The 23155-nt window shown below is 30.8% G+C and overlaps 2 protein-coding genes across 3 annotated transcripts; both read left to right on the top strand.

Annotated features, from left to right (window-relative positions):
* Nucleotides 1–9036: 9036 nt before the first annotated feature.
* On the top strand, nt 9037–12952 carry LOC127258570 (probable beta-D-xylosidase 6). 2 transcript variants are annotated; one of them, XM_051285463.1, is made up of 7 exons: nt 9037–9494; nt 10078–10817; nt 10913–11079; nt 11162–11259; nt 11341–11685; nt 11755–12171; nt 12263–12952. In XM_051285463.1, exons 2-7 carry the CDS (start codon nt 10080–10082, stop codon nt 12841–12843), a joined length of 2346 nt encoding a protein of 781 aa, XP_051141420.1. In that variant the 5' UTR covers nt 9037–9494; nt 10078–10079; the 3' UTR covers nt 12844–12952. The 2 variants fall into 2 exon arrangements, with proteins under 2 accessions (XP_051141420.1, XP_051141419.1); XM_051285462.1 differs by lacking the exon at nt 9037–9494 and adding an exon at nt 9584–9604 and having other exon boundaries at nt 10125–10817.
* Nucleotides 12953–16278: 3326 nt separating this feature from the next.
* On the top strand, nt 16279–22000 carry LOC127257854 (nodulation receptor kinase-like). Its single transcript, XM_051284347.1, has 15 exons — nt 16279–16577; nt 16685–17189; nt 17265–17749; nt 17842–17992; nt 18079–18150; nt 18231–18299; nt 18379–18450; nt 18865–18930; nt 19026–19195; nt 19284–19510; nt 19598–19724; nt 20056–20124; nt 20212–20401; nt 20481–20613; nt 21410–22000. Exons 1-15 carry the CDS (start codon nt 16466–16468, stop codon nt 21740–21742), a joined length of 2781 nt encoding a protein of 926 aa, XP_051140304.1. The 5' UTR covers nt 16279–16465; the 3' UTR covers nt 21743–22000.
* The last annotated feature ends 1155 nt before the right edge of the window (nt 22001–23155 follow it).

Here is a 23155-nt window from a genome sequence, read left to right as displayed (position 1 = left end):
TTCATTTGTATATATATCCTCTCTCTCTCTCTCTCTCTCTCTCTCTCTCTCTCTCTCTCTCTCTCTCTCTCTCTCTCTCTCTCTCTCTCTCTCTCTCTCTCTCTTTCTTTCTCTGTGTACAGATACAATAATCTTGTTTATATTTTTGTCCGTACAAAAAAATAATAGTTTCATTTTCATAAATAATTATATTACTGTAAAACTACTCTTATTTTTTCATTATTATTACACAATTGCCACTAATACATTCACAAGGATAAAAAAGTCATTTTTATTCGTATTTTTTTATCAACTACCAATATAATATCAATATTCCTTAAATCTCGTGTCATTTGCAACATAAACTATAGTTTTGGGATGGAAAAAGTATTATTCTTTTTCGTTTATTAAAATTAATCGATTTCGATCCGGTACGAAAATTAAGAAAATAAATATTCTACTGAAAAATATGATATGTATTATATATTCGGTTTTGTTAGCCAGCGTCAATCTTCTTTATTCTCTCTATACCGGTTAATCATATGACGCCATATGTATTTTTATTTTTACTTAAATTTTATTTCATAGTTAAAATTGTAATGTAGTTTTCGTTAAATAATATGAATAGAATTCTATGTGAAGATTGTGAGTTCAATCCAGATCGAGTTGTTGCTTTGAAGAGAGATCCATGCCTAAACTCATTGTGCTATTTAAAACTTGAATAAATGGCATCTTGGAATGTAGAAAATCAAATTGAATGATTAATTTCTATATTTTGTAAATTTAATAACATAACATATTACTTATTCTTTATAATAATTAAAATATAAGAATATAGACGAACATAATCACTACAATGAGACAATATTCACTCCCTGAATGTCCGACACGTCTTGAAAATGTCTTTTGACATAAGAGCATTAATTTTTTATTTTTTTTTTGTAAAGACAAACATATTTGATTTTATTATTATTATTATTATTATTTAAATAATAATTTAACTTTCTTAGGTAAGAATTTTAGAAAATATTTTGATTTGAAATTTATGAAACTGAATTTATTTTTTGAATTGAAAGTTGGCTTTGGAATTTAAAATATGTTTAGATGACTTTTATAATTGTAATAATTTAATAGCTGATGTTGATCGATGATGTGATATAAAATTTTATATATAATATATTTGAAAAGTATAAATAAAATTTTTGTTATTAACTTTGCTGCAGAATATTGAAAAGTATAAATAAAATTTTTGTTATTAACTTTGCGGCGGATTATGACATCAAACAATAAAAAAGTAATAATTTTATTAATTTACCGTTGCAAAATTTTGGGATAATTCTTGAAATTTTTATTTCATTTTAAAATAATTGTCACATATTTTGGCTAATTCCCTTGAAGATTTAATTTTAAAAAAATTGTTACAAACATTTATGACAAACCATAAAAAAATTACTTGTGTTACTTTTACTAATAAACTAAAATTAAATTATTTGAAGTTATAATAATTATAATAAAATATAAACATTTTGGATCAATAATTTGAAAACAATTAATCTAACTATTATGATAAAATAATAAAAAAATGTTTGATTTTCACATTGTCACAAATTATAGCCACAATACTTTATAGCTATAGTTATTACTTTAATTTAATTTTATAGCTATTAGTATGTTTGAATTCTCATGAAATTTTATGAGACTTCTTCTATTATTTAATTTTAAAAAATTATTGCAGATATTTATGACAAACGTTAAAAAATTTATTAATTGTTGATTGTCACAAAATTTTACTACAATTTCGTTTCTTTCCTTTTAGTTGTTAAATTATTGTGAAATATTATAATAAATCTTTTAAAGGTCAATTTCATCAAATTGTCACAAACAATTGTAATAAATCTTAAAGAACATATTTGGTCGTTAAATTATCAAACATATTTCTTTCTCAATTCTTTTATTCTTTATTTTTAAAAAATTGTGCACACATTTTCTACAATTGTTTAAAAAATATATTGATGATTAATTATTGCAGAGTTTCATGCAATTTTCTTTTTGTTTAAAAAATCAAATGATTGTAACAAAAATTTGAAAAAAAAAAAAAAACTAAAAAGAAATGTAAATACATGGTAATTATTTATTATTTCATTTTAATAAATTGTTGTGGGCATTTATAGAATATCTTAAAGAAAATAATTATTGTTGCATAATTCTGTGACTAAAAATAAAAAAAAAATAATTAGCTTCTTTTAGGTAAAACTATTTCTTGTGCAAATTTGTAACAATTTAATTATATATATGTATATTATAATGTGAGAAGTCGTTATCCTAAAGGTGCGTTCAGGGTAAACTCTCGGTCGAATCTAATAACCTACAAATTAGAGCCGATAAGACAAATCATATTAGGCGAACCATACGTGGTAGGAAAGACCCGGAGGCATTGGGGTTTATATATATATATTCTCTCTTTTAATTCACATATTATGTTGTAACAATATATTCAACCGAAATAAATTTTACATGACAATCAAGAATGTTTTAGTAGTTATTACTTGTGAAAATATAAAATTTTAAATTAAATGGGGCTATAGTTGGAGAGAAAAATATGTTCTATCCGACCAAGAACTTAGAATTGGCAGCAAATTTCACTTCTTTAATCGGCTTCATTTAATAATGACAAGAATTCGTTAGTTGAAGAAAGTAGAAAAAGGTGTCGAAAAATTACCTCGAAATATGGAGCAATATTTTTTAGGTTTGACGAAAGATTCTAAGAGTACATATAAGTATATACATGTCAGATTTTACATACTTTTTGAAAATGATAGTTTAGTTCAAAATTTTCTTCGAAGTTTGAGTTTTATATCCGAAAATTTTTTATTGAATCTTTTGAGTTTACATATGATACTCTTAGATGCTTTTACAAAGTACACAAATAATAATAATAATAATAATAATAATAATAATAATTTTTGGGTCAATCAACAATTTTATAAATTACATACATGATTTTTAATATATAAAACAAGTTGATTTATATAAAGTTGATTTATATAGTAAAAGTTATTTTGTAGACATCTATTTTAACTAGTTCATAGAATATATTATACAACTTACTAAATATAAATGAAAATTACAACAACAATAAATAATTCTGAAGTGACAAAACAATTATACAATTGCAATTTTTTTAAAAAACAATAACAAAGTAATTGTGATAAATCACAATTTAGATAATTATTTCAGTCAAAATTTAGAAACTGTTATTATAGATGTAGTTGAATTATACAAATAAAGATATGCTATAAAAAATTGGAAATTTAAATGTAGTATAAAATTGTTGCTAAATTTAAATAAACAAATACTTCGAAAACATATGGATGCATTCAAAGAGTATGTGTTTTAAATTTTATCCACATCAATTTGTAGCAAAGAATACATAATAAATTGAAAATATTGTTTTCAAGATGTACCAATCAACTTCGCATCCACCAAATCGTAGTGAAACAAACAAACACATACAAAATCGGTTTAATTTTCATTGCAAAGTCTTACATATAATTGCATAATCATCAAACACACACGTACATATATATATATATATCATATATGATCTTAGATTAATCAATTGAACCTATGTAATCAACTTAAACACACATATTCAATTTCACATTAAACATAATAATAATATTAATAATTGATCTAATTCGGAAACCATCCTTATTTCTTTTGTACGTAGATCTAACCGATACTAATTAAATATTAATTGATTTAACAAAACATCGTATGAATTTAAACATAAAACTTCTTTGACACCAATTTTTAAAAATTAACAAGAATTAAATCTAATCCAAAATCTACTATGTCGAATTAATTGAGTTGAGAAAATAATTTTAATACGATTCCATGGTAATAATCGCATCTGGATCTTCAAATTAATTGAAAATATTGTGATTGGGCAATAAGAAAAATTGTGAGAATTCTGTCTCACATCTGCCGAGATCTTAGGTGATCATTAATTTGTATGAACATTTTGTAGTTGATTTTGGAAATTTAAAGAATTCAACTATGATGACAAAAATATCAAGGTGAAAATTATGTTCATTCGCCATTCTTTTATTCGTTCTAAATATTTAAATTATGTTGATTTTGTTGTATCTAATGAGGATGTTGAGAATTCTTTAAAAATATGTTGTTTAGATTCATAATTCAAATAAAGATTCATGTGTATGGCTAGGTATTTTTAACACCGCCTAGGAAGCTGCAATAACTTATGATGTCAAAATATGAAAGATTAGAGACAAGAAAGCTAAGCTAAATTTCATTGATGAAGTTTCAGCCTTTAACTTAGTTTGTGCTAATAAATCCGACTTTAATACAGTGCATTCTAATGAAGTCTCAACTACTATCAAGTCTATCTTGAGCCAAACTATGAGCTTTGAGAACATATTGTTGTACAATTTTGGAGAATTTTGGGGTAAAAAACTGATGAATCAATATGATGTTATTGATACCTATAATGAAACTGGTAATATAGAAGTACAACTATTTGTCGCCAGCAACAAGATTTCTTCTATTCACTTCAGCTCTGACCAAGGGAACAATTCCTTAGACTGTTATGATTACAATTGAAGTGATAACTATGTTGAAACCCTTGATATAAAGTCTGTACTCTCATCTATCATTGAAGATGATCAAGCCGAATTTTTTAACAACTTTTGCCCTGCTGCCGAGATAAAAATTTCAAACTTCGATAATTTGGTGATTGGTAACATCAATTCTACAAACAAATCACCTGAGGATCTTTCAAAGTTTGAATCTTAGAAGAAATTTATTCATATGCCTAACATCAAGAACAACTTGAAAGACTCGATTGACGCCTTTATAACTAGAAATGTTGGTCAAGAATCCGAAAGCACCAAGGATACATGATCTTTTTACTAAGTTCCAATTAATATCCCCGGGGTTTCACATGAGGCATCGACTCGCACTGCAATACCTAGAAAATAAAGAGTTGCATGAATTCTTGAAAAAGTTACTAACTTTGTAAACATTTAGGAGATATTTGAAGAAAAATGATGATATTTTTAGGCTTTTTGTTAAAAAGTTTTATTCTTAGAAAATCACTGCAGTTTTTTATCATATAAGAACTCAGACCTTCTATGACATGTTTAATTATTTAATGATGCACTTATTAATAAAAAAAAATGGCAGCAGAATTTCCTATTTTAATCAATATCATTTAATGATGACAAGATTTCTCAAGTTGAAAGAAGTAGAAAAAGGTATCGAGAAGTCATTTTTACAATTTTAATCCTCCCCGGCTGTTACGGTTGTTGTATTGGAGATCTACCCAGTTATGACATTTACATATATGAAATTTTGTTCCATCCAAATTATGACATGAAAAAGCCAAAAATTACAAGAATATACTAGGATGGAATGCCAAACTGCGGGCATCTATTAAAAACACAAACTCGTGTGTTTGTGGAGCATGACAACAATATTCAGAGCTCCAAAGATGTGAAAGGCAACCCAACTGAAGTACACAAAAGATTGAGTCAAAGATTCTCGTATTGTGTTGGGTTAAGCTAGTATTGATACGAGAATAATATGTTATCGATCAAAATTCAAGAATTGGTACAATATTATTTTATGTTTGACCAGAGCTTCTAACAATGTATGAGTATGGACATGTCAGTTCTCTATATACAAAATGAGATTTTAATTTGAAAATTTTTCGGAGTTAGAATTTTATATTTAAAGATAATTTAATGAACCTCTAAGATATACGCACTTTATTATGATATTTTAGCTAATAACATTTATGGTTGTATGTCAAAAAAAAAAAGAAAAATCCTTTGAATAAACCGATTTATAGAGTAAGCATTACTTTGACGACATTATTTCAACAATTAATAAAATATATTATATTACTAGTTGTTAATTTAAAATCACATAAAAAAAAATTAATATACATGCACGTATCCAATATAAAATTACAAAAACTATAAATAAATTTTGGACTTCTCGAAAATAATGAAGTACTAAAGCTTTGTTTTTCTAACAAAAAATTTTCAGTATATTTTTTCAAAAAAAAATTAATATTTTGCATACTCTTTATTTTTATATTACCTATAAATGAATCTTAACCCACATAAAAAAAATATCAAAATACAAAATAAAAATTAAAAAATCACAATTTTTTAAAGCAAAATAATAAGACAATTGTGATGAATCAAAAGTCACCTATTTAGTTTTAATCAAAATTTAAAAATTGTGACCATAAACAAAAGATGTAGCTAAAATTAAACAAATGTTCTGTAAAAAATATATAAACTCAATAGAAGAAATTATATATATTTCAATTTATAGTTGGATTTAAACAAATATACGGCAAATTATATTCACATCAGTTTACAATAAAAAAAGCAAATATTCTATTTAAAATATTGTTATCAATATATACCAATTAATTGCACATGTATAAATCATATTGAACCAAATAAACATAAATGATCTTAGACTAACAATTTGATATGCACTTACCTAATATAAATGAAATTATATCATGAGTAAATAATTTTTGGACTACTTAAAAATAATCAACAATGACACAAATTAAAATTTTGCAATTTTTTAATGCACAATAATAAAGTAATTGTGACTAATCAAAATTCAGACAATTAGTTTTAATAAAAATTTAAAAATTATGACTATAAACAAACAATGACACAAATTAAAATTTTGTAATTTTTTAATGCACAATAATAAAGTAATTGTGACTAATCAAAATTAGAAAACTAATTTTAATAAAAATTAAAAATTATGACTATAAACATTAAAAACAACGGATTTGTACAAATAAATATATATTATCCAAAAATATTAGAAATTCAAATATAGTAAATGATTGTAGTTGGATTTAGTCAAATACGTACTCCCAACAATATATGAATACAACCGAAAAGACATGTTTTTAAAATATTCACTTCAATTTGCAACCAAAATATTATTTTCAAATATATGACAATCAACTTCACATACAACGATTTGTATTGAAACAAACTGCACTCACCGATTCTTAGTAATTTCAATTGCAAAGATATATACACATAATAGCATAATCATCAAATACATATCGACATTAGATATAATTTTAGATTAATCACTTGAATCGTAATAACTATTTTAATCATCAAATGCACATATCAAATTTCACATTAAACATAAATATAAACATAATAATACATTTAATTCGAAAGCAATCCATATCTTGTCTGGTGCAGGAGACGACTTGAAGAAGTGCAGAGATAAAAATACAATATTTGTGCATGTTCTGTTATAAAAAAATTGTGTCAGGTAAAAAAGTCGGTGGAGCTCATAAACAAGTCAGCACATCGAAGTGTTTTGAAGGATTGGCCAGTGCTGCTGCTAAGGATGACGAATCACATCTGTCCGATTCCTTTTGATTTCCAATTCTCTTTTTCAACCTACGTTTTTACACTATCTCGTTACCAACGGCCAAATCACTGTTTTGAATCAAATAATTGATTTGATTCGATATTTAATTTGAAATACTTCCTCCGTCTCGGAACTAAATATTCATTTGCTTTTTGCACGTAGTTTTAGAAATATTTGTATTATATTGGGATATAGTAGGAATAAAATATAAATGACTAAAATACCCTTATTAGTATCTGTGATATAAATGTAATAACATTTGTGTAATATATTGTAAATTGTAAGGGTATTTCTAATGTTAGGTAGATAGTACAGTTACTTAAAAAAAAGGAAATGGATACTTTGTTATGGGACGGACTAAAATAGAAAAATTGATACTTTGTTATGGAACGAGGGAAGCATTGATATTGGTATTTGAATATTACGATTCGAATCCGATTATAAATATAAATTAAATACAAATATAAAATTTTAATATTCGATTTGATATTTCTTCATACGGATAAGCCAAATGTATCTATTTTGTCATTATTGTTTGTTGAAAGCAAAAGTATCCAATTTTTTTCTTTTTTTTAGTAAAAATACATTTTTACTTTTCATATCATTTCTTTTAATTCCATTAATGTCAAAAATAAAATGAATTTAACACTCCTCTATTAAACTACATATTTATAAAATATTACTCCCTCCGTCTCATGTAATATGAGTGTATTATCGTAGACACGAGAATTTAAGTAAAGTATAATTAGTAAGTACTTAAGAAATTTATTAGTAAAAATAATTATTATTTAGTAAAAATAATTATAAATTAAGATAAAGATAACTAAATAGTTTAATTAAAATTAAAATAATTTTAAATTTTAAAATATGATTAAAGTGTATAATTAATTTTCCAAAAAAAGAAAAGACAAATTATATGAGACGGACAAAAATAGAAAATATGGACAAATTAATGGGACGGGGGGATAATAAATTTTCTTTTCAATCAAAGGAATAAGATATAAATTTTCCAATATATATATATATATATTTTCAAATTAAATAAATCCCAAAAAAATTATTCATAATATTAGTTTTTAAATTTACATATATAAATATAATATAATTACAATTACAATATACAATAATATTTTATAGTATTATTTTATTATAGAAAGTCTTTTTTCAATTTTAAAAAATTGATAAATAGTAGATGCTTTGTATTTTTTTCTTATCAAGTTACATAACTATCATTTGGAAATTTTTTATTCAATTTTGAATACAACGACATCGAATGTAACTTGAATAGAACACAATGACAAATTGGATCGAATAAAAAAATCGAATTTTAAATCAAATATATGATTGGTATTGTTCAAATTATATTTAAAAATTATTCTCAATATAAAAATATTATATAGAATAATTAAAATAAAAATAACAGTAAATTAATTATTATTATTAATTAAAACAAAAATAATAAAATTGTAATAAATTTAACTAAAAAAGGAAAAATGAAAAGTAGTGTAAATTGGGGGCCGCGGAGGGTTTACTGCTGTCAAAGAACTTCAATGGAGTTTGCGGCGACTTTGGACATATTTGAAGATGATGTTACTGCCCAAGTTAATATCGACTCAGAGGTTCACAATGGAGTGCATAAAAAATGCAGCACAGCGCAGAGGTACAAAATATTGATAGGCAATGGTGGATTTGAAGCTGTTATACCTACCACACTACACTTCCTGAAGGTCGAGTTGTGGCTATGGCTGTGAAACTCCTATCAGATGCTTCAATCCGAAGAGACAGCTCGTGAATTTGGAAATGAGGTTAAATCGCCAGAATTATGCTTGGGATGCTGTAAACTATTTTTCAACCATGGGCGGGTTGAGGTGAATTGATTTTGCCCTAATTTTCGATTCGAATTTCAAATTGAATGATTGAATTGAGAGAGAACCTCACGGATAGACATTCTGTTTTCTCCAATTCCGCATTCGGTCTTCCCTTCTTCTCCATCTTCTTCTTCAACTGACTTTGTCTCAACATCGTCGTGCTTCACTCGGCTTCGTCTCCGACTGAACATTGTAAGTTCAATCGACCACACTTCAGTAATTATTTATTAATTTATTTATGGATAAAAAGCGAAGCAAATGTGAGAATCCTTTATTATACAACATCGTTACAATATATGCTGGTGAGATATCTTCATTGTTTCCGGTTTGGGCATATTTCTTTCCTTGTTTGCTGCATCACGATCCATTTGTTTGTTGTTTTCTCAATCTGTCTAATGAATTGCAGTTTGCAGCAATTTTGATGTGCTTGCTTGCTGTACACAGTGAATGATCTCTAGAACAAAAGCAGTAAATAGTTTTCAGTTATCATAAGATCTTACCCAATTTAATCAAATATCACTCTGCATCCTAATAGATGAAGATGTTGCAGCAAAAGTAGATAGAAATCGACTTCATTACTCACAAAATCATTGAAGAATCAAAAAGCTTGAAGATAAGACAATGAAATTTATGCTAATTAGTTGATTAGAGCTTCCATTAGTACATTCGTATAAATTGTTGCTCAATTACAATGATTCATACCCGAAATGATTTCGATTAGTTTAGTTGATAATGTGAAATACTTTGATTGTTTGGTTGTGTTGGATCAATACAGAAATGTATGCTCAGTGGCCATTCCTCTTCTTCCTGCTCTTCCTGCAGTTGATCTCCTGTTGCCAGTGCAGTGTGCCGGCCGATCATCAAACACCATGGCTACGCTACCCCTGCCGCCTGCCGAACCACAGCTCCTACCCCTTCTGCAACACCTCTCTGCCCATTGAAGTCCGAGCTCGATCGTTAGTCTCCCTCCTCACCCTCGACGAGAAAATCCAGCAGCTCTCCAACAACGCCTCTGCCATCGACCGGCTTGGTATTCCACCATATGAGTGGTGGTCGGAGTCCCTCCATGGAATTGCCTCCAATGGCCCTGGCGTCTCCTTCAATGGAACTATCAAATCTGCCACTGGTTTCCCCCAGGTCCTTGTTGCTGCCGCCTCCTTCAACCGGACTCTGTGGTCAGCGATTGCGTCGGCAATTGCAGTGGAGGCGAAGGCGATGCACAACTATGGCCAAGCTGGGCTGACATTTTGGGCCCCGAATATTAACATTTTTCGTGATCCGAGGTGGGGAAGAGGGCAGGAGACGCCCGGGGAGGATCCCATGGTGGTGTCAGCTTATGCTGTTGCATATGTCAGAGCTTTCCAGGGGCAGCACAACAAGGCCGATGTCAGGAGGCGAGTCTTGAGCGAGAGTGTGGATTCGGATGGATTAATGTTGTCTGCTTGTTGCAAGCATTACACAGCCTACGATTTGGAGAAATGGCAGCAGTTCACCAGATACAATTTCAACGCCATTGTAATGTTGCCCTGTTCTTTGCTTGCTCATCTTCATCGGTAAATTCGTTTCTTGCTTTAGTTTCTTACAAAGTGATTCATTTGTGTGTGTTTTAGGTAACCAATCAGGACATGGCCGATACATACCAGGTGCCGTTCAGGAGTTGCATCGAGGAGGGCCGTGCCAGCTGCTTGATGTGTTCGTACAATTCTGTAAACGGTATACCTGCCTGCGCCAACCACGGCCTCTTACAAAAAGCAAGAAAGGATTGGAATTTCCTAGGGTGGTAGTTTTAACATCTGTTTCTTTGATGAATCGTAGATGTGAAAACTAACATTACATTATACTTGTCTATGGCATGACAGATACATCACCTCCGACTGCGATGCTGTGGCGACGATCTACGAGTACCAGAATTTCACTAAATCACCTGAGGATGCCGTTGCAGCTGCTCTAAGAGCAGGTCTATAAACACGGATTACAATTTTCGGATATGAATTTGTGGCATTGGTCTCGTAACTTATAAATGTCAAGTCGTTTGCAGGAACTGACATAAATTGTGGCACTTACATGTTGCGCCACATGAGATCTGCGATCGAGAAGGAGAAGGTGTCCGAGGGAGATGTAGATGAAGCATTGGTTAATCTTTTCTCTGTTCAGCTCCGCCTCGGTCTCTTTGATGGAGAATCGAGAAATCGTTTCGGGGGATTAGGACCTCAAGATGTATGCACTGCAGAGCACCGGAAATTGGCGCTCGAGGCAGCCAAACAAGGTATCGTTCTTCTGAAAAACGACGAAAACCTCCTGCCCTTAAACAAGCATCGAGTCTCCTCGCTAGCTGTTATTGGACCTATGGCTGATTCAACCGATCTTGGCGGCGGATATACAGGTTAATCTACGTGCTCCGACTTAATTCCGTTTGTTGAGTTTCAAATTTCACGAGTTTTCTGTCGTATAGGCGTTCCATGCAACCCGAGAAGCATTCTCGATGGGCTCCGAGATTACGTCAGCGATGCCAAGCATGCTGTTGGTTGTCGAGACACTCGTTGCAACTCGAGTGCCGGTTTTGCCGAAGCCGTCTATGTAGCTAAACACGTCGACTATGTGATTGTTGTGGTCGGGTTGAATTTAACTCAAGAAACCGAGGATCAAGACAGATACAGTCTTCTTCTGCCGGGTCTGCAGATGGCGCTCGTCACCGCTATCGCTGAAGTTAGCAAGAAACCGTTGATATTAGTTATTACCGGCGGGGGGCCGGTTGATGTCTCGTTTGCCGCCGGGCACCTACGCATCGGTGGCATTCTCTGGATCGGTTACCCCGGAGAGACCGGTGGCGAAGCTCTCGCCGAAATAATATTCGGACGCAATAATCCAGGTTATTACGAACTCGAATTTCAGATCAAATCCTGTAAAGATTCGATTTATTTTTTTAATTTCAAGGGTTCGTTTACTTCGTCGAAATTCAGGTGGAAGACTACCCGTTACTTGGTATCCGGAATCGTTCGTCAGAGTCCCGATGAATGACATGAACATGCGACCGGATCCGTCCCGTAATTATCCGGGAAGGACTCACCGGTTTTACACCGGAGATACGGTGTACGGTTTCGGGCACGGTCTGAGTTACACGAGCTTCTCTTACAAACTTGCTTCGTCGGTTCCGGGAAAGTTACAGATAAAGGAACTGAGTCGACGCAGAAGCACGCTGTACGACGATCTCGACTATATCCTCATCGATGAAATACGCGACTGCAGTTTGCTGAAGTTCGAGGTGCAAATATTGGTGTCGAACGATGGAGATGTCGAGGGGAGCGAAGTTGTTCTTCTGTATACGAAAATGTCGAAAATCCTCCGAGGCTCGCCGCGGAGGCAGCTGATCGGGTTCGAGCGGGTGCGTGTTTTGCCGAAACGAGTAGTGGCTGCGAGTTTCAACGTCGATGTTTGTGAGCATTTGAGCATGGCGGATGAGAATGGGAGCAGAGTTATGCCTCTCGGCGATCATATTCTGATGTCTGGGAATATAGAGCATATTATTTCCATTGGGTTTTGACAGGTATTTTTTTTTTCTTGCATTTGGATTGATTGACGATTTGTGGGTTTGTTTGTTGGGACATTTATTTATTTATTTTTATTTAAAATTTTAGGTTAAAAAAAATTGTTTTTATTTATAATATTACATTAGATAAGTATTTATTTTGATATAAAATAATATTATTATTTTTAAAAATCAACTATAACATTTTGGATGTGTTCCTTTGAAAAACCGGTTAGGTGAATTTTAAGATATATTTAAAAAATTGTGCTTATTTGGGTTATTACGTCTGATTTGGGGTAAAAAGTATTTAATATATATTTTTTATTTTTAAAATTGCTTATTTACTCTACAATTTTGTTGTTTATACTAAAAAAAAAATATAATATTATATTTATTCATTAAAATTATCTAAAACAATTAATAAAAATTAGAAAACACACGCATTCCTTCTTGTCTTTATTTAATTATTCCTAACCTCTCATAATATATTACTAAGTTGGCTTTGATGTGCTTCCTTTCAACCCACTCATTATTTTATAATTTTATAAGGTGTGTTCTTTTTCATTTTATTTTATTTTTATTTGAATAATATTTTAATATAATATTTTTGATAGAATTATATTTTTATAATAATCATAAGGTGTGTTCTTATAAGTTTTATTTTATCTTTAACATACTATATTATATTTTAATTTATACAATATTACGTATATTTCTTTATTTTTTTTATTATTTTAAAAATAATTTAAAATACCAAAATTGCTTTTAAAACAAATGACACACATAGATGATTGTGTTATTTGTTAATATCCAAATAATCCATTCAAATTGTTATTTAATAGTATTTCTTCTATCTGTTCAGTATTTTTATTTTGATTCGTTTTATATAATTAATTTATTTTTTTAAAAATAATTATACATTTTAATTATATTTTAAAATTCATAATTATTTATATTATATTATAAATATTTTTATTAATATATTTATTAATTATTTACTAATTATAATTTATTTAAATTTTAGTATTTACAAGAACACTTTATGGAAAATGAATAATATTATATATATATATATTGTGATTATTAAAATTCCATGGACGATTTTGATTGATTGATTAATTTATTCTTACCATCAATCAATGAATGCAAGGGACAAAACTTAGGACAAATATTATTATTATTATAATTATTGCAATATAATGGTTGCTCCGCCCCTTAATTTCCAATATGTTAAATGGAATAATACTTTCTTTCGTTTTAATTTTACTTTTTATTACTATTTTAAAATATTATATTCAATTTGTCTCACATAAATTATCTATTATTTTTTATTCTTTTATTTCAGTTTATCCTATATAATTTGTGATTTTTTTAAAAAATATAATAATACATTTTAATTATATTTTATAATTTATAATTTTATTAATTTTAATAAAATTATTCAATTATATTAATTTTAATTTATAATTATTTTTACTAATATATTTTTTAATTATTTATTAATTATACTTTACTTAAATTTTTGTATTTAGAGCAACGTTGACAATTTAAGTATATATTTATTATTACATACTATATTTCTTTAATGTTATTCTGCACAATAAAAGCCCAATAGTTGATATATATATAAATTACATAAATTTTGATAATTTATAAATTAAATTGATAGAAAGGAAATTCATGTTGAGTTTACAAGGTGTAGTCTAGTCATGTGATTAAGAAAGACTACAAGCCAACATATTATATATTTATCCTTTCATTTTCATGGCTATTGGTTACTATTACAACTAGGTCATTACGCGGAGTTGAGTTGTCGATTCATTTCAAATTATTATTTTTAAATTTGAATTATATATATATACACTACTCTCCCGATACATAGATTTTTTTAATATTAGTATTATATTAGATTGTAGTAAAAAAATATAAAAATATCTTTATTAGTACAATGTAATATAAAAGTAATGACATTTGTGTAATATATTGTAAGTTGAAATGATATTTATTATATTAGATAGGTAGTACAATTACTAAATTAAAAAAACCTTGTTCTAGGACAGACGAAAATATAAAATAATAACGGACGGAAGGAATATTATTTTCTTACAAAATATATGTTCATTTGAATTACATATAAATTTTAATAAATATAATATTATATTAATTGATTTTAATATAAAATATAAATATTTTAAAAAATATACGAGTAAACTAATAATATAAAAGAATTTATTTTATAAATTGAGCATATAAATGATTATAATATTTTTGTAAATAAATATAATGTATAAAAATATTTACTATAAATAAAAAAAAATATTTTTGTTTATGTAAAAAATCTGCATAAATTTCATGAATGAATACAGTATTATATAACTACAATTAATTATATAATGCGGACTTAATTTGTGTATTCAGTTCGACCACACTACTCATAAAAAAGTTTTAAGAAATTATTAAATTAAATATTTATTTTCAAAAACATTAAATTTCAATCTAAATACATGTTTAAAAATTAAGTGTGTTTGTTTGAATGATTGGATTTTGAATTGAAATTTTGAATTAAAATAGCTGATGTGTATATTTTGAATATAAAATTAATTTTAAATATAATATAAAAAATAAATATTTTTGATTTGACATTTTTCAAAAAAACAAAAAATCTAATGAATAATGAAAATTAAAAAAAATTTGTTAAAATAATACACACTTAATTTATATTTTTATCATTCCCAAATTTCAAATTCAAACCTTAAAAAGGTTTACACATATACATATTTATAAATTAGCAACATCACAATTCTTATATTCCCTCACCATAAAAAAAAAAAAAATATCATTTTTTATTCTTGTTTAGTGGGTACCATTTATTAATCGAATAAATATCTTTACAATTTTAAATATATTATACAAATGTCGTCACTTTTATAATGCACTCATAGGATATTTTTGTCTATTTTCCTACAAACTAATATAATACTAATATTTAAAAGCAAGTAAACGGTGCTCTTGTTGTAGGACGGAGGAGGGAGTATAAATATTTCAATTTTTGTTATAACATATGGGTTCAAATCCGAAGGTCACTTGTCACACATGGTCGCCTAGTATGACTTGACTGTTGAACCCAGTTTGCAAGGTATTAAGTTCATTTGAAAATTTAATTTAACCGGTGCTTAGTTTCGGATAGTGGTTGTGACTTCCTACATCATAAAATATATATAAAGTAAATTATATAATACCCTATTGTATTTTAATCAAAATGCACAAAATACCACATATTTTATTTATTGCGAAATTTGCACAAAACATCCTCGATATTTGATTTTAAATAAAGATCTAAATTACAAAAATTTTATACAAATAAAATATAAGATATTTTGTACATATTTACTAAAAATACTCAGGTGTTATAAGCAGCACCAAACAGCCTCTCTCTCTCTCTCTCCAAAGTCAAACTCCAAACCGAATCACATCTTCCTTTCTCTGTTCTGCATTTCTTTGATACCTTTTTGTCTCTTATTTGAATTCCCTTCCCCTTCCAAATTCCCAACAAGCTCTGCAACTCCAACCAGATCAATCATAGCTGATGATGCACAGATCATGGCGAAGGCCAGAGGAATAACAACACGAAGACATCATGGAACAACGACGACGACAACAACAACAACAACTGCACAATGCAATCACAACCCTCATCATCATCATCATCAATTTCATCATTTTTGCCCAATCACAACAACCACAACAAGGTAGCTTCATCTTTTAATCTTCAATCACAAATCAATACATTCCCTAATTCTTCATCAAGGTTTGGCCTAAAGTAATATTCACACATGATCTTCATCTGCTACAACAGGATTTGTTAGCATACAGTGCTGTGCAGAGGCTAACTTCACAGAACAAATCACCAACATCACTTACATACCCGACGACAACTGGTACCCCGACAAAACTAGTTGTCGAGACACCAAACACGGCGCTCAAAGAAAGTCGAGAATTTTTAGCTCCGAATACAACAACTGCAAATGGTGTTACACCTTGCCAACAAGAATCAATGGCGTATACCTCATTCGAGCAACTTTTCCTCTAAAAAATGCGTCGCCGGATAGCTTCTTCAAAGTTTCTATCGGCGCAACAATCTTAGCAAGAGTGAATTCAGACAGCAAACCATACGTCGAAGCGATATTTAAATCCGCAACTAAAAACTACACTCACTTCTGCTTGGTGAAAGGCAAAGGAAAAGCATTTCTTTCGAAGATGGAACTACGGCCTTCGCATCAAGATTACGTCAAGAAAAATGCTTCGAGAGTGCTTAAACTCCTCGATCGAGTCGATGTAGGAAACAAAGAATCTGACATCAAGTAAGATTCATAATATTTCTTTTTAGGACAATAAATAAGTTGGATGACATGATTTTACCATGTTTGAAATCTCAGGTACCCGACCGATCCATACGATAGGCTATGGAGAGCACATTCTTACCACGATCCAACGGTTAATTACATATCGTCGTCTTCTTCCTCGTACAATGGAAATATCACCATTGCAGACAGCATGTTGCCTCCACCTCAAGTACTGCAAACAGCTCTAACTCATAAAGAAAGGTTAGAGTTTTATTACAAAGATCTCGATGAAGGAAGCCATGATTATAACATCTACCTCCATTTTCTCGAGCTCAACAACTCTGTTCGATCAGGGGAAAGGATCTTTCATGTGTATATCAACAATGAAAAAAAACAAGAGATCGATATATTAGCCACTGGCTCGCATTACTTGGCAACTTTTTTGAACTTCACAGCAAAGGGAACTCTAAATCTGACATTAGTAAAAGCCCCAAATGCTCGGTTGGGACCGATTTGCAATGCCTACGAGATTCTACTACAGACTTATTCAGGACATGAAGAGATGAATGAAGATGAAGGTAGAAAAAACCAGAGATTTGATCAGTAATGTATAATTGAGTAATGTTTTTTTTTTTATAAATGATTGATATTCTCGATTATGTCGATTCAGTGAATGCAATTACGAAAGTGAAGGATGAGTTAGTTGCAGAGAACAAAGATAATCATGTGTTGCAAACCTGGTCAGGTGATCCTTGTCTTCCTCTTCCATGGCATGGCTTGTCTTGTGAAGCTTTCAATGGTACTTTGGCTATCACTAAAATGTGAGAATCTTCCTCTGTAATCTAGGATGATCACAAATTGATTCGAGAATGTCGGTTTATTGATGTGTAAGTGATTAATGTTGTAGGGATTTATCCAAAAGCAGACTTGCGGGACCTCTCCCTCCAAGCATGGCTGAGTTGATTCACCTGAAAGAATTGTTCGTCTCTGCAATCTTAATTTTGTTTTAGATGTAGTAAGCACTTCATGTTCTTGAGCAATTGATTTAAAAAATTGCAGGAATTTGAGCAGCAATCGATTTACTGGTACAATTCCACGATTTCCAGCTTCCTCCATGTTGATCTCACTGTAAGGAACTCTTTTTCGATTAGTATCAATTCTGTTCACAATTCATATGTAGCTAAAATGGATTCAAAACTTTTTGTAGGGATGTGAGGAACAATGACCTGACAGGAAACATCTCATGGTCTGTTTCAGACATTTCCCATTTGAACATACTGTAAGTCCTTACATAATAAAGCATCCTATCAATCATAGAGCTACAACTGAAGATCGATTTTTATCGAATTAACTACTGTTGATATAACTTGAATCTAATTTACCTTCGCTTAGTTTTTACGGGGTCTTGCTGCCCGGTCAGCAAGTCCGGTTAAGGAAGTCCCCCTTGCCTGGGTTTGGGGGCGCGGAAGCTATGCAGTATTGGACTGAGCCCGTCTGATCTATTTTCTAAGTTTTTCTTAATAGACTTAGAGATATGCAATTTAGGTTAATCTTTATAAAAGATCGGTACTGAAATCTGCTTAGTCGTCCTCAATAAATTTGTTATTCGATTTTGTCCTTGCACGTAGCAAATATATTGTTGATGAACCACAAATATGTATTTTCTTTACGTTTCTATTTGTTATTTGATCAGGTACTACGGTTGCAATCGTCACCTCCATGAAAGACTTCCTCAAAACAAATCAAACTTGATTACAGAGTAAGACTTCCAAATTTTATCATCTCCACAACATATTTATTACATATTGCCTGAAAATCTAACCCCTTTTTCATATGTTTTACTTTTATAATCAGCGATGGGAAGTGCAACAATAGTTCATCTTCCCATTCAGCCAAAGCAATTCTCATAGGCACAATAGCAGGAGGTATTTTGCTGGTTGCAGTTGTAGCTGGAGCATGCTTTGTTTGCCTGTACAGAAAAAAGCCGAAAAAATTCGAGGCGAAAGGGCACACAATGTCAAAGAGTAAGAACACAGTTAAAAAGTACTCATCTTGTTTCTAACAAAGGATAAGGAAACTAAATGCTGCAAGAATGATTTTTTCTAAACACAGATGCAATCTATTCGGTATCGAGCACAGAAGATGTTACGGCTAAATCGATATCAATACAGTGTTTCACATTGGAGTGCATAGAAAATGCAACACAGAGGTACAAGACATTGATCGGTGAAGGTGGATTCGGACCAGTTTATCGTGGTACTCTTCCGGATGGCCAAGATGTGGCGGTGAAAGTTCGATCAGATACTTCGACTCAGGGAACTCGCGAATTCAACAATGAGGTTAAAATCACTAAAATTTACATATGAGAGGAATAAATTCATGGCTATACATAAATGAGTCTAACTTTGATCAATGTTGATTTACAGCTGAACTTACTTTCATCGATTCGCCATGAAAACTTAGTACCGTTGATCGGTTATTGTTCCGAGAATGACCAACAGATTTTGGTCTACCCTTTCATGTCCAATGGCTCATTGCAAGATCGTCTATACGGTACATTTCATCCGTCTTAATAGGGATAGTTTCGTAAAAAGGTGAAAAGTTAGTTAAAAAAAATAATACTATTGTTTTGGGACCAATAAAAATAACAAAATGAGACTATTGTTTTTTATGGAGAGAATGTTCTCTTAATTTATTTGAATTAACTTAGAGATATGATATCTATAACTTAGCCGTCCTTATAAATATGTTCTTCGTTTCCGCCCGTGACATAGCAAATACATTGTCGATGAATCACGTAAATCTATATTTTCTTTATGTTTCTATTTGTTATTCAATCATTAATCCAAATCCGTTACGACATCTCCCTTCAACTAATTGACAGGAGCAGCATCGAAACGTAAAACTCTGGACTGGCCGGCGAGACTTTCGATTGCTTTGGGTGCAGCAAGAGGCAAGCATTTCCTGGAATAGAATTTCTATTCAGATTTAGGTTTAATTTTTACAAACAAGTGTCTGATAAAAGCATCATCTTCTTCAGGTTTGACATATCTTCACACGTTCTCGGAGCGTTGCCTAATTCACAGAGATGTGAAGTCAAGTAACATACTTCTGGATCACAGCATGTGTGCAAAAGTTGCAGATTTTGGATTTTCAAAATATGCTTCTCAGGAAGGAGACAGTGGCACTTCACTGGAAGTTAGAGGCACTGCTGGATACATGGATCCAGAGTAAGTATGCAATAACCATTAATGGAAAAAAAATTAAAACTTCAAGTTCGAATTTCTGAATTAAAATTGTTTGATTCAGGTATTACTCAACACAGCATCTATCTGCAAAAAGTGATGTCTTCAGCTTCGGGGTTGTTCTACTGGAAATCGTATGTGGTCGAGAGCCTCTCAATATAAACAGGCCGCGGAACGAGTGGAGCTTGGTAGAATGGGTGAGTTCATTCTGAATGTTAAAGAGATATTTTAATTATTTAGAAATTGGATTTAGTTGATTTATATTTTAGTTTTATTTAGGTTTAATTTATCTAGTCCCGTGTATTATGCCTACATTTGGGTTCTCTACCCAGGCCTAATTCAACTTGGAGAGCATACTTTTCGAAATATACCTGGAAGTCTTTCGAATTTGAGATTATTTTGGTTTTGTTTTATAGCGTCGGAGATTTTTCAATTTTGACTATAGTTTACAGTGTTTTAGTTTTTTATTTTAATTCTGTTTTGAGTCCTGATTTTGTTTACTATTGAAGTCAAGTCATGTCTGTCTGCGATTTATCTGTTACGTTGCTCTAGAGCCATATTTCTGACTGCATTAAGAGTCCAGTTGTTTCAACTCCATCGAAAGTCTTATAATTTCCGACTCCATCAAGAATGTTATTATTTCCGACTTGTTTCCGACTCCGTCTCGAGTCCTGTTGTTTCCGACTCTAATTCAATTGACAATACTGCTTCAGATTACACGACGATTGTGCTGCATTATCTTCAATCTCTCTTTGCAAACCCAAGTTATTTTGTTAAATCACTTGAGTTTAAGAGGATATTGAGATGTTTTAGTTATTTAGTTTTAGATTGGATTCAGTTTATTTTAGTTTTATCCATTAGGTTTAAGCCTACTGTGTATTTATATTATACTTATTTATAGATTACTATTTTCGTTATGAATAATAATACAATTTCTGACCATGTTTCTCGAGCAGTAAGAATCTAACCACATGGTTACAAAATTCTCGACAGGCGAAACCTCATATAAGGAACTCAAGAGTCGAAGAAATTGTGGATCCGAGCATAAAGGGAAGCTACCATGGCGAAGCAATGTGGCGAGTGGTGGAGGTAGCTCTGGCATGTATTGAACCTTACTCGGCTTATCGTCCATCCATGTCGGATCTTGTTCGTGAGCTGGAAGATGCCTTCATCATCGAAAACAATGCCTCTGAATATATGAGGTCCATCGAGAGTTTTGGAGGATCCAATCGATATTCTATAGAGAGACCTATTGCTCTACCAAATCCAATTCCAGCAGAACCATCCCCTATTCTTTTGCAGCCATCTCCCCCTCAGCCAAGATGAAGCTATTAATTAACTGAAACAGTTATGGTGAAATTGTTAGACTTGATTATCATTGGAGTTTGGCAATAACATTTAGACGAAGGTAAGTAGAAGACAGTAGCTGCATTTTCTTGACATTTTTTTTTTCTATTACCAGAGGTGTGTAAATACTAAGACAGGTTGTCTACAAGCTAGCCAGATGGACTTCTCAAGACTTAGTCATGGAGTTTTAGTCTCTACTAGGCAGCATGGGCATTATAATTGTATTCGGATACACTATTCTTCTATGGTAACCTTTTTTCTTTACTAAAAAAATATGATATGTGCCTCCAGTTCGTGATGTAATATTTTTACACATAAAAGACAAATTGTCTCTGGATTAAGCAACACCTAATATTATCAAATGGTGTGTTTGAGCTAAGAATAGAGTGGTGAGAGGGCTTTTATAGACACTTCTACTATGGCGGCGGCTACAGTAAAATTCAGCACTTTGTTGAATAGCACACTGTGTGCTATCAGACAATACATAATCTTACCATATACAACACACAATATATATTAATATAATACAAATATAGCACGACCCCAGACCTAACGAGAGATCTCTTTCTCCTTTCTTTTTTGGAGGTCACCACTTTCTTTGAAACAGATTCTTTTGCCCTTAGCCTGCCGGTCGGCCCAGACGCCCATGATGTGTGGTCCGGGTTCCAAATTCAATCTCTGCGCCACTCACTGGATCTTATCTTGCTATAGACAATACAACCATTAATAGGAACAACTTCGAAACACCGAACAAATTCCCTATCACAACCATTTGGTCAGCTTGAATCGTTCCATTTCGGGAACGTGGACTTAAGAGCACATGATATAGTCTCACACAACACATACAATACTTATTTTTAGCACATGATATACTTTTATACAATACAAATTATGAACAAACAACACATATTTTTATTATAAACAACACATATTGTATATCTGTATTTTACGTGTGTTGTTTTGAAAAATCAACACGGTGCTGATTTTTCAAATTCAGCACGGTAACTTCCCACTTCCACGATACAGGACAATAAATGCCAAAATTGAAATTGCTGGTAACCGGAAACAAATAATTTTAGCTCAAAAAATAATATTTTACTCGAGTTTATTTCATGGTTTCCATGTCCAATTGGGACACGGGACATTTTATGTCTTAGCCACATCCTATGCCCTTGTTACAAAGTTGTATTTAAACACAACTTAATTGTGTTACAACTTTCAATGTGAGATAAATAAAGAATTAAATAAAGAAATTTCAAATCTAAAATACAAAACTAAAATTAAACAAACTGACGACTGTTGCTCTCATTTTCAGTTAGTTAATTATTTTATTTTTTAATTTAATTGTTTGTATCTTTATGAACACATTTTTTTAAAACGTTGTGAAGAATG

This window comes from Andrographis paniculata, unplaced genomic scaffold (genome assembly GCF_009805555.1).
Source record: "Andrographis paniculata isolate CXL003 unplaced genomic scaffold, ASM980555v1 Contig59END, whole genome shotgun sequence".
Classification (NCBI taxonomy): domain Eukaryota; kingdom Viridiplantae; phylum Streptophyta; class Magnoliopsida; order Lamiales; family Acanthaceae; genus Andrographis; species Andrographis paniculata.
The sequence above is the reverse complement of the archived record's forward strand: the minus strand, read 5'-3'. Positions and strand labels throughout refer to the sequence as shown.